The sequence below is a fragment of the Phocoena sinus genome, chromosome 15 (genome assembly GCF_008692025.1).
Source record: "Phocoena sinus isolate mPhoSin1 chromosome 15, mPhoSin1.pri, whole genome shotgun sequence".
Taxonomy (NCBI): Eukaryota; Metazoa; Chordata; class Mammalia; order Artiodactyla; family Phocoenidae; genus Phocoena; species Phocoena sinus.
The window spans coordinates 73,312,400-73,327,626 of NC_045777.1; the positions used below are offsets into that span (position 1 = coordinate 73,312,400).

At 53.4% G+C, this 15,227-nt stretch overlaps 1 protein-coding gene across 4 annotated transcripts; it reads right to left on the reverse strand.

Annotated features, from left to right (window-relative positions):
- Window positions 1-500: 500 nt before the first annotated feature.
- Window positions 501-15,207, reverse strand: GUSB (glucuronidase beta). 4 transcript variants are annotated; one of them, XR_004345700.1, is made up of 13 exons: window positions 14,931-15,204; window positions 13,293-13,478; window positions 12,817-12,998; window positions 12,516-12,658; window positions 11,901-12,088; window positions 11,062-11,214; window positions 10,636-10,814; window positions 10,407-10,553; window positions 8,130-8,214; window positions 5,960-6,136; window positions 2,790-2,879; window positions 2,592-2,695; window positions 509-920 (listed from the first exon to the last, which is right to left on the reverse strand). XR_004345700.1 is itself a non-coding variant. In XM_032604464.1 (12 exons), the coding sequence occupies exons 1-12, from the start codon at window positions 15,141-15,143 to the stop codon at window positions 751-753; spliced, it is 1,959 nt and encodes a 652-aa protein (XP_032460355.1). In that variant the 5' UTR covers window positions 15,144-15,207; the 3' UTR covers window positions 501-750. The 4 variants fall into 4 exon arrangements, 3 of the variants coding, with proteins under 3 accessions (XP_032460355.1, XP_032460356.1, XP_032460357.1); XM_032604464.1 differs by lacking the exon at window positions 2,592-2,695 and having other exon boundaries at window positions 501-920; window positions 2,744-2,879; window positions 14,931-15,207; XM_032604465.1 differs by having other exon boundaries at window positions 2,592-2,879; window positions 14,931-15,205.
- Between the last annotated feature and the right edge of the window lie 20 nt (window positions 15,208-15,227).

Consider the following 15,227-nt stretch of genomic DNA (forward strand, 5'->3'; position numbering starts at 1 on the left):
TTTAAAGAGGCCTCATCACATTCACTGGAGTCAGCTGTGATGGCCCAGTGGGCTTCTACGCCCATCTATCCCTCTCAGTCCAGAAAAAACTATGGCTGAGGTTGGAAGAACGTCCCAGAAGAACTGGTAACCTCTCAGCTCCCTTCCAATTCTGACATTCCTCAACTCTTACCTTTCTTAGGCTTACGTGTCAGCTTAACTCTGGAAACTGGTACCTCAACCTTGTGCATTATTCCAGCATGATACTACTTTCTGTGAATGTGCTGGGACTTCGGCTTATCTGTGGAGCTACTAGCACTTGTCTTTTACTGTCACCCACTCAAGTCAAGGCCGGCCTAAAGCACAGGTGGCCCCAAAGCGGCAGGGCTGTTCCTGTGGCAGCACACAGTCTGTAACCAGCGACTCTGACTGTGGCGAGTGCTGAAGCAGAGGTTTCTCAAGACTCTGTACTCGGTTAAGGCCATGAAAACAGCCTGACACAGAAAAACCATTTCCAATGCTTCAGCAGTACAGATCATTGAATTTATGGATGGTCGCTTTTAAGCCAACTCCTTACTCTCATACTACAAAAGCCTTTATTTTCACCTCTAACGTTCCCTTCTAGCAAATGACCACAAAATCCAGACCAGAAAACTTCCCGGTCTGCCATGCACAGTCCAGGAAGCGCTTGCTCTGTGTCCTGTGGAAGTCGCCCCCTACTTGGGAAGGAGGGGCTGACAGAGCCCTTGTCAGCAGAGAGGTAGTTCTTGCTTAAAAAGTAAACGGGCTGTTTCCCACGCACTGTGACTTCACAGCTGACCGGTGGCACTTGGTTTCATTGGCAAGTTTCCAGTATCTCTCTCGCAACAGGAATGCTGCACTTTTCGGTTGTCTCTGACGAGTGAAGATCCCTTTTCTATTCCCTATCGGCCTCTGTGGTGCTAAAAACAAGGCAAAAGGTATTTCAGATGACTTCTGATGGGCCAAATCACAACCAGCCTGGAGCCAAGCTGGGCACTAAACAGAGAGGTCCTCATGGCTTAGAGATGCTTGGTCTGAAGTGGTATCTGATGAAGTGGCTCCTTAACGGGTTAAAGATTTAAATACCACTGCTCTCCAAAAACACTTAGCTCCCTGGTGTGTTAATTTTTCTTCTGTTAGGGAAATAATCCAAAATTATTTATCTTTTACTTGCAAAATAAGGTTTAAGACATTATGGGTACCCACCTGCCTGGTAACTGGAGCAGGGCTGAGACAGAGTTCCCCTTGGAAAGGCTTGCACCTCTCTGAGGAGACAACTGTGCTAGTGGGAGCCAGAGACTTGACCAGTCACAGGCGCCTAAGAGGGAGCTACTTGTAGATTTTAAAGTCCCGCTGGGCAGACTTCCAGCTGGGTCCCCACCCCTGGTGGCAAGTCCGCCAGAGCTGGAGCTGGGAAAGGAGCAGCTACACTCCCAGCAAACCCCTCCGTCTCCTAGAGAAACCACCGCTTCTGTTAAATGGAAAGCAGGTCTTTCCCACTGAAAAGCTCAAGACAACAATAATTTCTTCCACGAAAAGCAAACGCCAGGCACTGTGCCAAGCGCTTCGTCAAATGGAATCCCTGTGTCAACCTGCAAGGTGGTAGGCGTTAGCCCCACTTTACAGGCTTGTGAAAAGGTAGGTACCTTGTACAAGGTCACACAGCTAATTCCTTACTATGCGAAGCAGTGCACCTAGTCACAAAACTAGACTTCCATCCAAGCTTATTTCCAGGAGCTGTTAATCTCGTTTGCCAAAAGCAGAGTGGAGGCTCATGCTGTCTCTTTCTTTCTTCACCTCTCCCATTCGGATTTTTAATTAAACCTTAATCTTCTAGGGACTTCCCTCGTGGCACAGTGGTTAAGACTCCGTGCTCCCAATGCAGGGGGCCCAGGTTTGATGCCGGGTCAGGGAACTAGATCCCACATGCATGCTGCAACTAAGAGTTCGCATGCCACAACTAAGGAGCCAGCGAGCTGCAACAAAGGAGCCTGCCTGCCACAACTGAGACCCGGTGCAACCAAATAAATAAATAAAAATATATCAAAACAAAACAAAACTTTAACCTTCTACAAACCTGTCTTTCCCCGTAAGTAATGTAATTCCCACTACTACCAAATCCTTCCCTTCCTCCCCAGATTGCTATCCTAAGTTTACGGTATATCAAGAAGCTAGTTACCTAGAGGGGTAGAAAGAAATGGGAAACTCATTTGGAACTTTTGTGAAGTAGCCCTCTTTATCCCCACTTGAGAAAGTACAGGTCGTATTCACCTTGAAGGCTTTTAAACACTCCCACATTCAAAACCTTTTGACACTTAACCTGTATTTGGCAAACTTGCCTTTTATAAGTGAAAAATATAAAACAGACTGAAATATCTGAAGTTCCTCGGGCTTTGTACCTTATTCTGGAATAATGAGTATATCCCACAAATACATCCAGTACGAGGTCCACTTTTTCCTTATACTGTGGTGAACCACAGAGGTAAGCTAGCCATCTCTGCCTTGAGACGGTAGCCTCTCCCATTTGCTTGTTTACCATAAAATGATTTAGGCAGCCAGCAAGTGATGGCTGCTTGCTGAAAGCAACTTACGTTTCCTAGGGAATCCTCTACGTAGCCTGCATTGATTACATCAGCTTTCCCCCTTCTTGTTTCCAGGGTTCTTACAGCCAAACGTCCTGAACTAAAATGCCAACCTGAAAAAAGGAGAAGCAGTACATTCCATGCACCGAACTGCCACTTACACTGGTCAGTCATAAAATCAGCAAAATTCCAGATGAGCTCTCCAACCACATATTCTCTTCGTTTTTGATCCAGAACCACGTGATACTGCTCAAGCAGGCCTTTCTGGTACTCTTCACTGAACATCAGAGGTGGGTCCTGGAAGTCAAGGCAAAGAGAATTTAGGACTCAGAACAAGCAGGACTGTAAATGTTAGATAAAAATAAAGATCCACGTGATGACCAAAACATCTGTCCTCATGGTGGGCTATAGTGACTGCAGGACTTGCTGATGCCGGTGTAGGGACACAGCCAGGGTATGACAGCCCAGGTTAAAAAAAAAAAAAAAAAAACACCTTAATTAGTAACTGGGTTTTTTGGGCCACACTGCGTGGCACGCAGGATCTTAGTTCCCTGACCAGGGATTGAACTGGGGCCCTCGGCAGTGAAAGTGCCAAGTCCTAACCACTGGACCACCAGGGAATTCCCATAAACAGAATTTAATATTTGCTTTATCTTTAACATCTCTATTCCCCAGTGCAGTCTTAACGCTGAACTACACTAGGAGTAAAAGTATGTCTCTGGATAATAAATTTAAAACTCAAGTTTGAAGTAGCTGCCAGTGCATAATTTGAGAACTAGTGTGACTCAGATTTAACTCGCCTCAGATTCATCTGTATCTCTTCTGGGTAAGTAGCTGCTATTTAGCCCATTCATCCATTCAACAAATAATTATTTAGTATCTGCTTATATGGCAGGCATTGGAGACAAAGTGACAAACTAGAAAGATAGGGTCAGGGAACTAGATCCCATATGCCACAACTAAAGATCCCGTGTGCCGCAGTGAGGATCCCGAGTGCCACAACTAGGACCTGGCGCAGCCAAAATAAATAAATAAATAAATAAAAATGCTATTATAGGAAAAATATGCTATTATAGGGACTTCCCTGGCAGTCCAGTGGTTAAGACGCTGTGCTTCCACTGCACCACTGCAGGGGGCACAGGTTCGATCCCTGGTCGGGGAACTAAGATACTGTATGCCTCGTGGCACAGGCAAAAAAAAAAAGATACAGAACGACAACAGTGAAAGCTACTATACACCAAAGATACGACTGTACCACTGAGCCCTGTTTTGCTGCAGTTCCAAAGCGGGATTTGAGGGCAGGGCAAGATGTCGAGTTCCTTCTGTGTTTTAATGGAAATGACCCTGCCTTGTCTAACGCTAGCCACACGAGGTTATTTAAATTTAAAACTACTTTAAACTACATCAGTCACGCTAGTCACGTTCAAAGTCCTCAAAAGTCACACGTGGCAGTGGCTCCCGTTCTGGACGGTGCAGGTCTAGAACATTTCCATCACCACAAAGGCACTATCAGAGAGTGCTGACCCAGACTCTTTCAGAATTTCCCTTTTTTTAAAAAAATCTTTATTGAATTTGTTACAATATTGCTTCTGTTTTATGTTTTGGTTTCTTGGCCGGGAGGCATGTGGAATCTTAGCTCCCGGACCAGAGATCGAACCCACACCCCCTACATTGGAAGGGGAAGTCTTAACCACTGGACCACCAGGGAAGTCCTTTTCAGAATTTGTTAAAAATTCAGAGTTGGTCACCTTTTCAAAGAGGGAGGACAAATGTACATACTTTGTCTTCATAAAATACTTCCCCCTACATTAGCAGTCTGTCCAAGTGGCACTCTGTGTAGGCAAGATGAATTTAAGGGTGTGAACAGAATAAGGGAGTCCATTTGGGTTACTGTTCAACCTACTAAGGATCAGCAAATGAAGAAATGTGTCAACAAGGAACCCCAGCCGTTGTGACAGGTGAGTGTCAGCTGGCTGGGGTTCAAGAATCCACATGAAAACAATCCCCACAAGACAAAACAGCCTATCTTTGGTGAGGAAATGGACAAAACAAGGAGAAAAAGCTAGTGATTAAACCTTGCTCCAATGACTTCCCTGGTGGTCCAGTGGTTAAGACTCCATGCTTCCAATGCAGGGGGTGTGGGTTCAATCCCTGGTCGAGGAACTAAGATCCTGTATGCCGTGCAACGCAGCCAAAAAAAAACTCCCCCCAAAACCAAAATCTTGCTCCAAGATCTCACTCATTGCCTTAACAAGTATCAGTTAGCACCCGCTGTGTGCCGGACCCTGCTGAGTGCTTGGGAAGCAACGATAAATAGGATTTAGTCTCCCTCCTGGAGCCCTCGGTCTGGTCAAGGAGAGAGCCAAAGAGATCATGACAGTGCACAGTGAGAAATGCTGAGACAGAGACGGAGCAGGGGGAAGAGTTTCCTCTGCCCGGGCAGGTGGGGTAAACCTCACCAAAGAGGGGCCACCTAAGCTGAGGCTCAAATGCTGAGTAAGAATCCATTAGTTGGGCTTCCCTGGTGGTGCAATGGTTAGGAATCCGCCTGCCAGTGCAGGAGATACGGGTTCGAGCCCTGGTCCGGGAAGATCCCACATGCTGCGGAGCAACTAAGCCCGTGCGCCACAACTACTGAGCCTGTGCTCTAGAGCCCGCGAGCCACAACTACTGAGCCCACACGCCACAACTACTGAGCCTGTGTGCCTAGAGCCCGTGCCCCACAACAAGAGAAGCCATCACAATGAGAAGCCCGTGCACCGCAACTAAGAGTAGCCCCCGCTTGCCACAACTAGAGAAAGCCCGCGGTGCAACAAAGACCCAATGCAGCCCAAAATAAATAAATACATACATAAATACACAAGTAAATAAATAAATAATCCCTTAAAAAAAACAAAACAGAACCCATTAGTTGATGATTATGGTGCTAAGAAGGGCATTCTAGGTAGAAGGAACAGGCCAAGCCAGAGCAGAGGCCTGTGAGTACAGTGAAAACAGGCCAGGGTCCAGGACTGAAGGCAAAGGAGGATGAAGGCCTGGGAGATGCACAGGGCAAAGGGTGTTGACAGCCCTGACCACAGATTAGGGCTTCGTCCTGTGGGCCAGGAGAAGCCAGTGGCGGGACTCCCAAGGTTTGGATTTGTTCCAAAGACCATTTGGCCAGCTAGTGGGAGGCTGTCTGAGGACCACTCAAGTGAGGCAGAGGCTGAGCCCAGGGCAGCCATGTGGAGGGGTAGGTTAAGGTGAGCCTGGTGAGCTGTAGGAGGTCATCAGGACAAGTGAGGGACCGGGAAGGAGGCACCTTTCTAGCCTGGGGCAGTGAATGACATCACTGTCCAAGAGAGTGAAAAAATAACTCGAATGTCTACACTACTTACCTCATGAAACCCTGTGATGGTTTCTGCTCCGTACTCGCTCTGAATAATTGGCTTCTGGTAGGTCTTATACCAGCTCTCAAACTGGGTTGCCAGCTGCAGCTGAATCACTTCCATGTGCCCGTAGTCATGATACCAGGAGTAGTAACTGTTCACACAGATGACGTCCACATAAGGCACCTGGAAGAGTGTTAAAACGTGTTCACGAACCAGGAGAGTGTAGGATAGCGTTCGGACTTACACTTGGGCAGGGGGGGCAGCACTTCTGGCACAGGAGGTAAGAAGGGGACACAGAAATGAGTTAGGGGACTTCCCTGGTGGCGCAGTGGCTAAGAATCCGCCTGCCAATGCAGGGTACACTGGTTCGAGCCCTGGTCTGGGAAGATCCCACATGCTGTGGAGTAACTAAGCCCGTGTGCCACAACTGAGCCTGCGCTCTAGAGCCCACGAGCCACAACTACTGAGCCCACGTGCCACAACCACTGAAGCCCATGCGCCTAGAGCCCATGCTCCGCAACAAGAGAAGCCACTGCGATGGGAAGCCCGCGCACCACAATGAAGAGTAGCCCCCACTCGCCGCAACTAGAGAAAGCCCGTGTGCAGCAACGAAAAGACCCAACACAGCCAAAAATAAAATTAATTAATTTTAAAAAAGAAATGAGTTGGATGCTCACACGTATAGGACGTGGGGTTGGAAAAGACCTGAATCGAACAAGTCTCTTAACTCTGGGCTGGTGCCCCCAACCTGGCTGCAGCTGGGCTCAGGGGAGGGTGCCCAGCACGCTGGCCCCAGTGGGAGCCCAGGGCCCATCCCAACCCGACTGTGTTCCTCTTTAGATTGTGCTCCTGTCACTGGCTGTCCCCCTGGCCCTGAAGCAGTGTTCCCAACTAAGGGACAAAGGCAGTTTTTCTCCTCACAAAGCCTCTTGATTCACCTTCCTGAGCTAGCTAGTACTGTGGGCCATAAAGTGGCTGGAAAATTCCCTCCTAGGAGGGTAGCCCAGATGATGGGGCGGGACTGCCTCAAATCTGAACAGTGTGGTGCTCAGTGGGCAGCAAAGCTCACCTGAACCCACACCCACCTCCAAAGTCTGCACTGTGACTGTCGTGGTCCGTCTTTCCCAAGTGACCTCGGCACCTTTCCGAACTGGTGGCGGAAAGACTCAGGTGCAAAGTGGTGCCTCTGGGTGGGCACATGACCATGACCATGGCTCACACACCCCGCCAGGTGAGCCTGGCAACCTTCTGGGGGGACCGGCAGAGGCCCCCCTGCCACTAGAATGGGAAGGGACATCACTTAGGCTCTGAGAAAGTCCAGGTCTGCCTGTGTCACACTGGTATTTGGCCACAGTCTTCGCACTCCTTCAAGGGGGTGTCGTCGAGGGATGGCACAGGAACACCAGGGCTACAAACTGTCCCATCCATGTCAAAATGACAGTGCTGACAATTTGTACTTGTGCATGGGTTTTCTCATCCATTCTTTCTCCTTTACGTGATCTCCCTCTGGAGCACTTTTAAGTACTGGCCTCGGTTCTCTAGCGGAGGAGAATCTTCTCGCTCCCATGTTTTACAGCTTCCGTGCAACTCAACACGGCTTCCGAGGGGCTGCTGCGCCCAGGGACTGCGAGGGTGGCCGTGGGGTCTGGCCGGCTGTGTGAGCCTGTTCCTCTGATTCTCAATCCCAGGGTCTGGATCTAGTCTAGTCTGGTTCCCAAAGCTGGGTTGATGACTGGAATCACTGAGGAGTTTTTTAAAAACTCAAGATTCCCACCCTGGACTTTACTAAATCAGAATCTCAGAATCCAGATATCTACACTTTCAGAAAGCTTCCCTTAGTGGTTCTGACGATCAGCCAGGTTTGAGAAATGGGACGATGATGACTTTAGGCTCCCTTAAACCTCTACCCTTTTCTGAGCCTATTAAACTGAGGGGCATAAAAACTGGTGGGTCTGAACGGAGAATGAATTCGCCCTCCCTGTGCCCAGCCTCCTTAGATGCAAGAAGCCACACTGCCTGGCAAGTCAACGGGCAGTCCTCTTTAACCTAAAGACCATCTATGGAAATGGGTGGACTGGCTGCTGTGGTCCCTCCCAGCGGCTCATGTCAGCAAGCATCCGGGCAGGATGAGAGGACAGGCAGAGGGGAGACGTGGCATGGAGACCCCCAGGCTCACCCCCAGGTCTGCTTCATAGTTGGAGTTGGTCACAAAGGTCACGGGCCGGGAGGGGTCCAAGGCTTTGGTGTGGGCAATCAGCGTCCTGTCCACGGAGGGCAGAAGACACGGCACCGTCAGTCAGTCCAGGGAGGACTCTCATCCCGCATCCTCTCCTTCTCATCTTCCCAGCCAAAAAGACCCCCAAGACACCGCTCTCCTCCCTGCCTTCCAGTGTATTTCAGGTAAGCAGACACGTTCTTCTAGGCATCACGTTCCCTGACATCATTCTTTCCTCCTTCCTCCCTCCCCAGTTCCTAGTCCCCCACCCCTCCCAGAGGAGAGGCCATCCTCCAGGGGCGGGAGGCACAGAGCAGAGGTCCTTGGGCTGGCCACTGCCAAAAGCTGGGCTCTGCATCTCTGGCGAAGCTCTTGAAAATAGGACGGGGTGTGGATTAGGATGGATATTAACTTAGCACGTAAGTCGGGGGCTGGGAGGCAGGCTGTGCGCTGGGCACTCGCTAGAAACTGAAACAGCCATGAAGCTCCGTGGAGCGAAGCCACACGGGCGAATGTAACAAATGACAAGCGCTGGCGGGAATGATGAAGGGGAAGCACGGGGTTCTATGAGACCGTAAGGCGGCACATCCCCGAGACCAGACCGTCAGCACAGCCTCTCTGAAGACACGGCATTTACACTGAGTCCTGCTAACCAAGGAGGGGTGGCGAGAGGATGCTTCCCAACAGAGGGGCTGGTCTGTGGTCAGGGCTCAGCCTCCCCAGTGCAGGTCACCCTCACTCACTGTTTAAGCCTATTTTCCTCTTCTATTTCCTCACAGCTGGTTTTCTTTTCCTTGACACCCCCCCCCCACCCATTATAACTCTTCTCACTCGAAGGCTGTGTTTTCCACAGGCCAGAACACTGCCCTGCGACCTGCAAGTCCCTAACCCACTGTCCAAAACAGCCTGTCTGTCACCTGGGGAGCTTCAAAGCCCAGCTGAGCGCCTCCGGCCCAGGCAGCCCTACTTACATCCTGCCCCATCGCCACTGCTCCCAAATCAAGCCTCTCCTTCTCCGCACCTCCCAAAAAGGTTCACAGGAAACCTCAGGCACCTGCCCCTGGAAGCTTATCATCCTTTCACGTCACAGAAAAAATTCCGTCCACCAGCCTGGCTCAACATCCCTGTGCCATGTGCTCTGGGGCTGCGTGTCCGGAGCTCAGCTTCACCCGGGTGGGTCCACTCCTCAGAGCCTCCATCTGGGACACTGGGATGCAGGCAGTGTCCGCCTCAGGGAGTATTTCCATGGCCTCTGCTGCCTCCACAGGAAGTGAAATAATTCCCCTCTCCAGGCTACACTACAACTGCATGACCATTAAGAGAGAGAAGGAACCAAGGAACACCCCGAGGGGAGCCAGCCCAGGGCGGGGAGATGACCCCTAAGTGGGATTTCTGTCCACAGCAATGCCTGGGGGGTGGGGGGAGCTACTGGCATTCAGTGAACGGACCATGAACTTTAGATGGCCTGGTCCCGTCCAACAATGTAACTTAGAATGGTTAGAGCATGCATGTCATTTCAAACCTGTTTATAATTACATGCCTAGGTAAGCCGGCTTTATAAAGCTTAATTCCCCTTTACAGATGAACCCGAAGCATCACGAAGTGGTTTTGTGCAGTTTTAACACGCACTAAATTTCCCAGGAAGGGAGATACCATAAAAATCGAGGGACGACTATACTTGGTTTTGGTTGCAACTTTACCTGGGGTGGCTCAGTGTTTTAGAAGAGGGCAACACTGAAGAAAACGCTGCTCACGGTATCAGAGTCACCAACTATGCTTTCCAGCCCCCGTCATCAGCTTTTGTAGCTGTGCTTTCAGGGAGATGCCACATCCAGATGCAAGCTCCCGACCCCTTCACTGCATCTTCCGGGGAGTCAGGCCCAGGCACTCACGGATTATTTTACAAATGACTCCCTTATACTACGGTTAGGCCACGTCACTATTTTTTTTCTTTCTTAATTTGAAGTTATGTGTGTAAGTGGGTTAGGTTAACTCTGGATTTCATTTCAGGTGTGTCAAGGAGACACTGGGTTGAAATCACAATCTGGGTGGGTGGGTACTTGGTCCCCTGAACTGACCAGGTATGGATGTACCTGGGCTGGGAGCAGGTGCTGACCCTCTCACAGCCCACGCCCACCCCAGGGCCCACTGCAGCTCTCCTGCAGCTACCAGCCGAGGCTGAGCTGGGCCAGAGGGCTGAGGTCTCGCCCCTGACCCGGGGAAGGCAGAGGCACTCACTTAAAGTAGTAACCAGCTGGTTTCAGGAAGGAAGCGGGCTCGTTGGCCACAGACCACATCACAACAGACGGGTGATTCTTGTCCCTGCGGACCATCTCCTCCATCACCTCCAGGTGGTGCTGCAGAGACACGTTGCTGTAGCTCTGGCTGCGGGGCCAGGGGAGGAAAGGGAGCAGGTCACAGGGCGCCAAGCTGGGCGGGCTGGGCTGTGCGGCTGGCGGGCACTCACGCCAGCACGATGCCCACTCCGGGACTCTCGTCGATGACCACGATCCCATAGCGGTCGCAAAGCTGCATCACCTCCTCTGCGTAGGGGTAGTGGCTGGTGCGGAAGGCATTGGCGCCCAGCCAGCGAAGCAGGTTGAAGTCCTTCACCAGCAGCGGCCAGTCAAAGCCCTTCCCTCGGATCTAGGGGACAGCACAGCAGAGTGAGCCCCTGCCCCCTGTCCCCGTTGAAGATGCCCTTCCTACTAGAGCTGGGCCCCTCAGAGTCACCCTGTTAGCCCGCTATCCAGGCCAAGCACAGGCCCCATTGGGCAGTGGTTTTGAGCGGTTTGCTTAACTGCTCTGAGCTGCCCTCAACCACTTCAAGGGACGCGGAGGAAGGGATGGCGAGAAATGGCCCCCCCACAGGGACTCAGGAGCCCCAACTCACGTCTGCATCCTCATGCTTGTTGACCCCGTGGAAATAGAAAGGCTTCCCGTTGATGAGGAACTGGCTCTGTGTGACAGCCACGGTACGGATCCCCACGGGCAGGGTGTAGAAGTCAGACACAAACCCAGCAGCCGTCTGTGCGGTCAGCTTCACCTGCAAAAGCCAAGCACTGGGCATGAGGCATCCTGGACGGCCTGAACACAACGCAGCCCGCACTTCGGCAGGATGGCCCCCTGCAAACCACGGCAGCCCACCTCTGGAACAGCAGGTAGAGAGATGCAGGAAGTACAGGCATCTGCCATGAACAAGAAGGAACTTTTATGCAGACCTACTAGAGAATGGACTTGAGGATACAGGGAGGGGGAAGGGTAAGCTGGGACGAAGTGAGAGAGTGGCATGGACATATATACACTACCAAACGTAAAATAGATAGCTAGTGGGAAGCAGCCGCATAGCACAGGGAGATCAGCTCGGTGCTTTGTGACCGCCTGGAGGGGTGGGATAGGGAGGGTGGGAGGGAGATGCAAGAGGGAGGAGACACAGGGATATATGTATGTGTACAACTGATTCACTTTGTCATAAAGCAGAAACTGACACACCATTGTAAAGCAATTATACTCCAATAAAGATGTAAAAATTTAAAAAAGAAGGAACTTTTGCCCACCCTGCCCCTGGGGCCTGCTCTTCAAACTGGGCCTCCCCACCAAGGGCTGGAAAAAAGCAGGCTGGGGACTCTTCAATCCAACTGACTGGGAAGATCAGAGGACCATACCTGCTGAAGCCAGAGCTGCTGGATGGGGGGAAAAGGCCTCCCACAGCCCAGTCCTCACCACCATTACCTCCAACGAGTACAGGTAGGCAGGGTGCTCGTGCATCAGGTACGGCCACCAGAGGTGGGCACTGGGCACCTGCAGCTGGCCCCGGCCCCCGGTCCCCTTGGCCACGACCGTGCCTTCCTCATCCAGAAGACACACTTCCAGCTGGAAGTGCTCACTGCCCTGGACAACGATCTGGTAATTCACCAGCCCTGCAGGAGACAAGACAGATCAGACAAGAGAGAAAAGGAAGGGATGTGACCTGGGGTCACACAGATGAGAGCGCCCTGAGGCCACCTTTCTGAGGAGCCCGTAGCTGACAGCCGTTTATTTTTTGAGCTTAATCTGCAGCGAGGGGAGATAAAGTGAGGGTGGCACATGGCACAGTGGGGAAGGGACACGGGGTTCTCCTGCATCCTGGGCTGTTATTCACCACGAGCTCTGATTTGAGGCAAGCCCCGCTTCCTCCCAAAGTGAAGTCAGAGCAGATGGGTGATTTCCGCAGCCCCTGCCAGCTCAGACAGGCTGGATTCCAGCTGCTGAGGTGGATGGGACAGTCTTTCTCCTAGGGGATCTTTCCAAACAGGGTACAAAGCCGCTGGGGGCCTGGCTGACGGCAGACCCTGCCAGAAGCCTCACCAGTGTCTTGGTCCACGTCGGTGGTGACGGTGATGTCATCAATGTAGGCGGTAGGCGTGGTGTAGAGGAGCACAGTCCGATGCAGTCCCGCATAATTGAAGAAGTCAAAGTTTGTGTTCTGGACAAAGTAACCCTTGGGGTACCTAGGATGGGAGGACAGTGGCCTTGCCCTGGGTCCTTCGACCTCAGCTCACATGTCTCCCTGGCCTCCCGGAGCCAGGGCCTCACCTCTGTTAAGGCTACCCTGCCCCTGACGGGAAGACCACTGGGCGGAGCGGGGAGGGGGCGAGGTGCTGCTCACTTGGAGGTGTCCGTCTTGTAGAGGATGGTCCCTGGCGGCAGGGTGTTGGGGGAGAGCGTGTTGTTGATGGCGATGGTGATGCGGCAGGAGGACAGGGGCCCACTCTGGACCAGCCTGCTGATGTCAGCCTCGAAGGGGAGATGGCCCCCCTCGTGCTCTGCCACGTGGACCCCATTCACCCACTGCAGACACAGGGATATATGAGGAGGGGGCCCTGCCATCTCAGGCGCTCCCTCACGTAGAAGTGCAGTATGGGGGGAGCTGGTGGGACGGGCTGCCAGCTGCCACCCGCCTCAGAGGTGGAGGGAGGGAGCTCTGGGGGAATAGATGAGGCCACCCTCCCCACCCAGGGCACAAACCCCAGTGCGGGGCATGAGTGTGCCCCCCACCCCGCGGGCACCGCAGGAGGCAGGCTGCCAGGTGACGGCTGGGAGCCAGGCACCCTACTCGCTCCGCCTGCCGCTCGCTGCACTGACCACGATGGCGTAGTAGTGGGCGCTGCCGATCCTCAGCACCACTCTTGTGCCCAGGTCCTCGGTCCATCGCTGGGGCAGGGTGGCCTCCCGTTCATACCACACCCAGCCAATGAAGCTCCTCAGCCGCCCATCCTGGCCCACGTCGTTGAAGCTGGAGGGAACTGGCATGTCCAGGCTGGGGCCCGACTGAGGAGACAAGGACCGGAATCAGGTCCAGATCACCTGGGAAGCTAAGGGGCCCTCCCCAGCAACCCCACTTACAGGAAGAAGCTGGACGAGATGACTTCTCCCAGACCCTCCCGGATTCCAGGCCACCCCACCAGCAACTGACCAATGTCTTTTACGGACTCATTTAATTTTCGCAACTCCATGAAGCAGACCCAGTCACGCATGCACTCACTCACTCACTCAGTGGTGCACAGTGAACACCTACATGCTGTTTTAGGCGCTGGGAATGAAAGAGTGAACAAGGCCTCTGCTGCCAGGTGAGCAGCTCTACGAAGAGAGCGTGGAGCATGGCAGGGGACTATCTTAGGGGCCAGGGCCCCTGAGATACGACCTCTGGACGTCCCGGCAGAACCAGGTGAATCTGAGCCCCGCAGGGAATCCCCTGAACCTCCGCACCCTTGAACACCTCAGGGAGAAGGCAAGGCAGGAGTGGGGCAGAGAGCTCAGTGAGTCTGGAAGCAGCCTGGGGAAGAGCTTCCTGAAGACACACGTGACCTCCAAGGAAGCAGGGATTTCCTGTCCCTCACAGCTGTCTGCCCAGCTTCTGGCACAAGCCCTGCCACATAGTAAGGACTTAACAAATATTGGATGAATGGATGGATAACTTGCTGATGAGAGACCAACTGCTAGGATGCTTTGTGTCCAAGGTCTGGTGAGGCCATAAGTTCTTTCTCAGGGTAGCGGGCAGCAGGCACCAGGGTCTCCATGGAATGGGGTGAGCCTATGGCCACAACCAGGCTAGGGCAAGAAGGATCTGCAAAGTCAATCTAGACCCTGACTAAGAGGAAGATGACCAACTGACTGCCCCAGGGAGGGAGGAAGGCTGGCCGGGGCGCACGGGCCGCTTTGCTGAGGAAACTCTGAGTTGCGCAAGAAGTGCCTGGCACCAGCCCCCGCCCGACCCTTTCTTCCTCCGCTGATGAGGGCTGGGCGGCAAAGACTTTAAAAAGAGGATCTAAGTGAGGTGAGTGTCGGATGGGCACACAGGCCTGCCCCTGCTCCAGTTCTCAGCCCACACGATCCAAGTCAGAGGGGAGGCCTAGAGGGGGATCCTCGGCTGGATGCCAAGCCCCGTCCTCTACCTGAACCTTGGAACCCAAGGTCTTTCCTGCCAGGGCAGAGCTGGCCCCAAGACGTCCAAAGCCTCCCCTCCTGCCACTGCGCGGCCACCCGCCCCCAGGTCGGTGCCGGGACACTGTTCCGGCTCTGCCTCCCCCACCGACATCTGGCCCGCCCATTTCCTCGTTCCGGGTCACTCTCCGGGTGGGTCGACCCCACGCCCCCACAGGCCCGTCCATCTTTAACCTCCTCCTGGCCGGCAGTTCCGAGGGCTCAGGGGAAGGCTTCCCACACCCCCGACCCGGCTTCCAGTAGCTTCCCTGCCCTGGTCCCCGTCCCCAGAGCCCGCACCTCCCGCAGCGGCGTCCGGTACCACTGCTGCTCGAAGCCCTGGCGCCGGTTCTGGGAGAAGTCGGCGCGGAACCTCCAGAGGCCGTCCAGCTCCTTGCGCTCCCGTGACCGGCTCTCCCGGGGGTAGAGCATCCCGCCCTGCAGCAGCGCCAGCCCACAGCCCCAGAGCAGCGCGCCGACCACGGCCCGGGTGCCCGCCAACCCCCGAAGCATGGTTCCCACGAGCCGCTAGCTGCCAGCATCCCCCGCCCGGTGCCGTGAGCGCGGGAGGCGGGGCCGGGGTGGAGCCTGAAGTCA

Coding starts and splice junctions, on each gene's coding strand:
- GUSB (XM_032604464.1), bottom strand. CDS start 15,143: ATGCTTCGGGGGTTGGCGGGCACCCGGGCCGTGGTCGGCGCGCTGCTC. Junction 12,659..12,816: donor TACAAGACGGACACCTCCAA/GTGAGCAGCACC, acceptor CTCCCATCCTAG/GTACCCCAAGGGTTACTTTG. Junction 12,089..12,515: donor CGACGTGGACCAAGACACTG/GTGAGGCTTCTG, acceptor TGTCTCCTGCAG/GGCTGGTGAATTACCAGATC.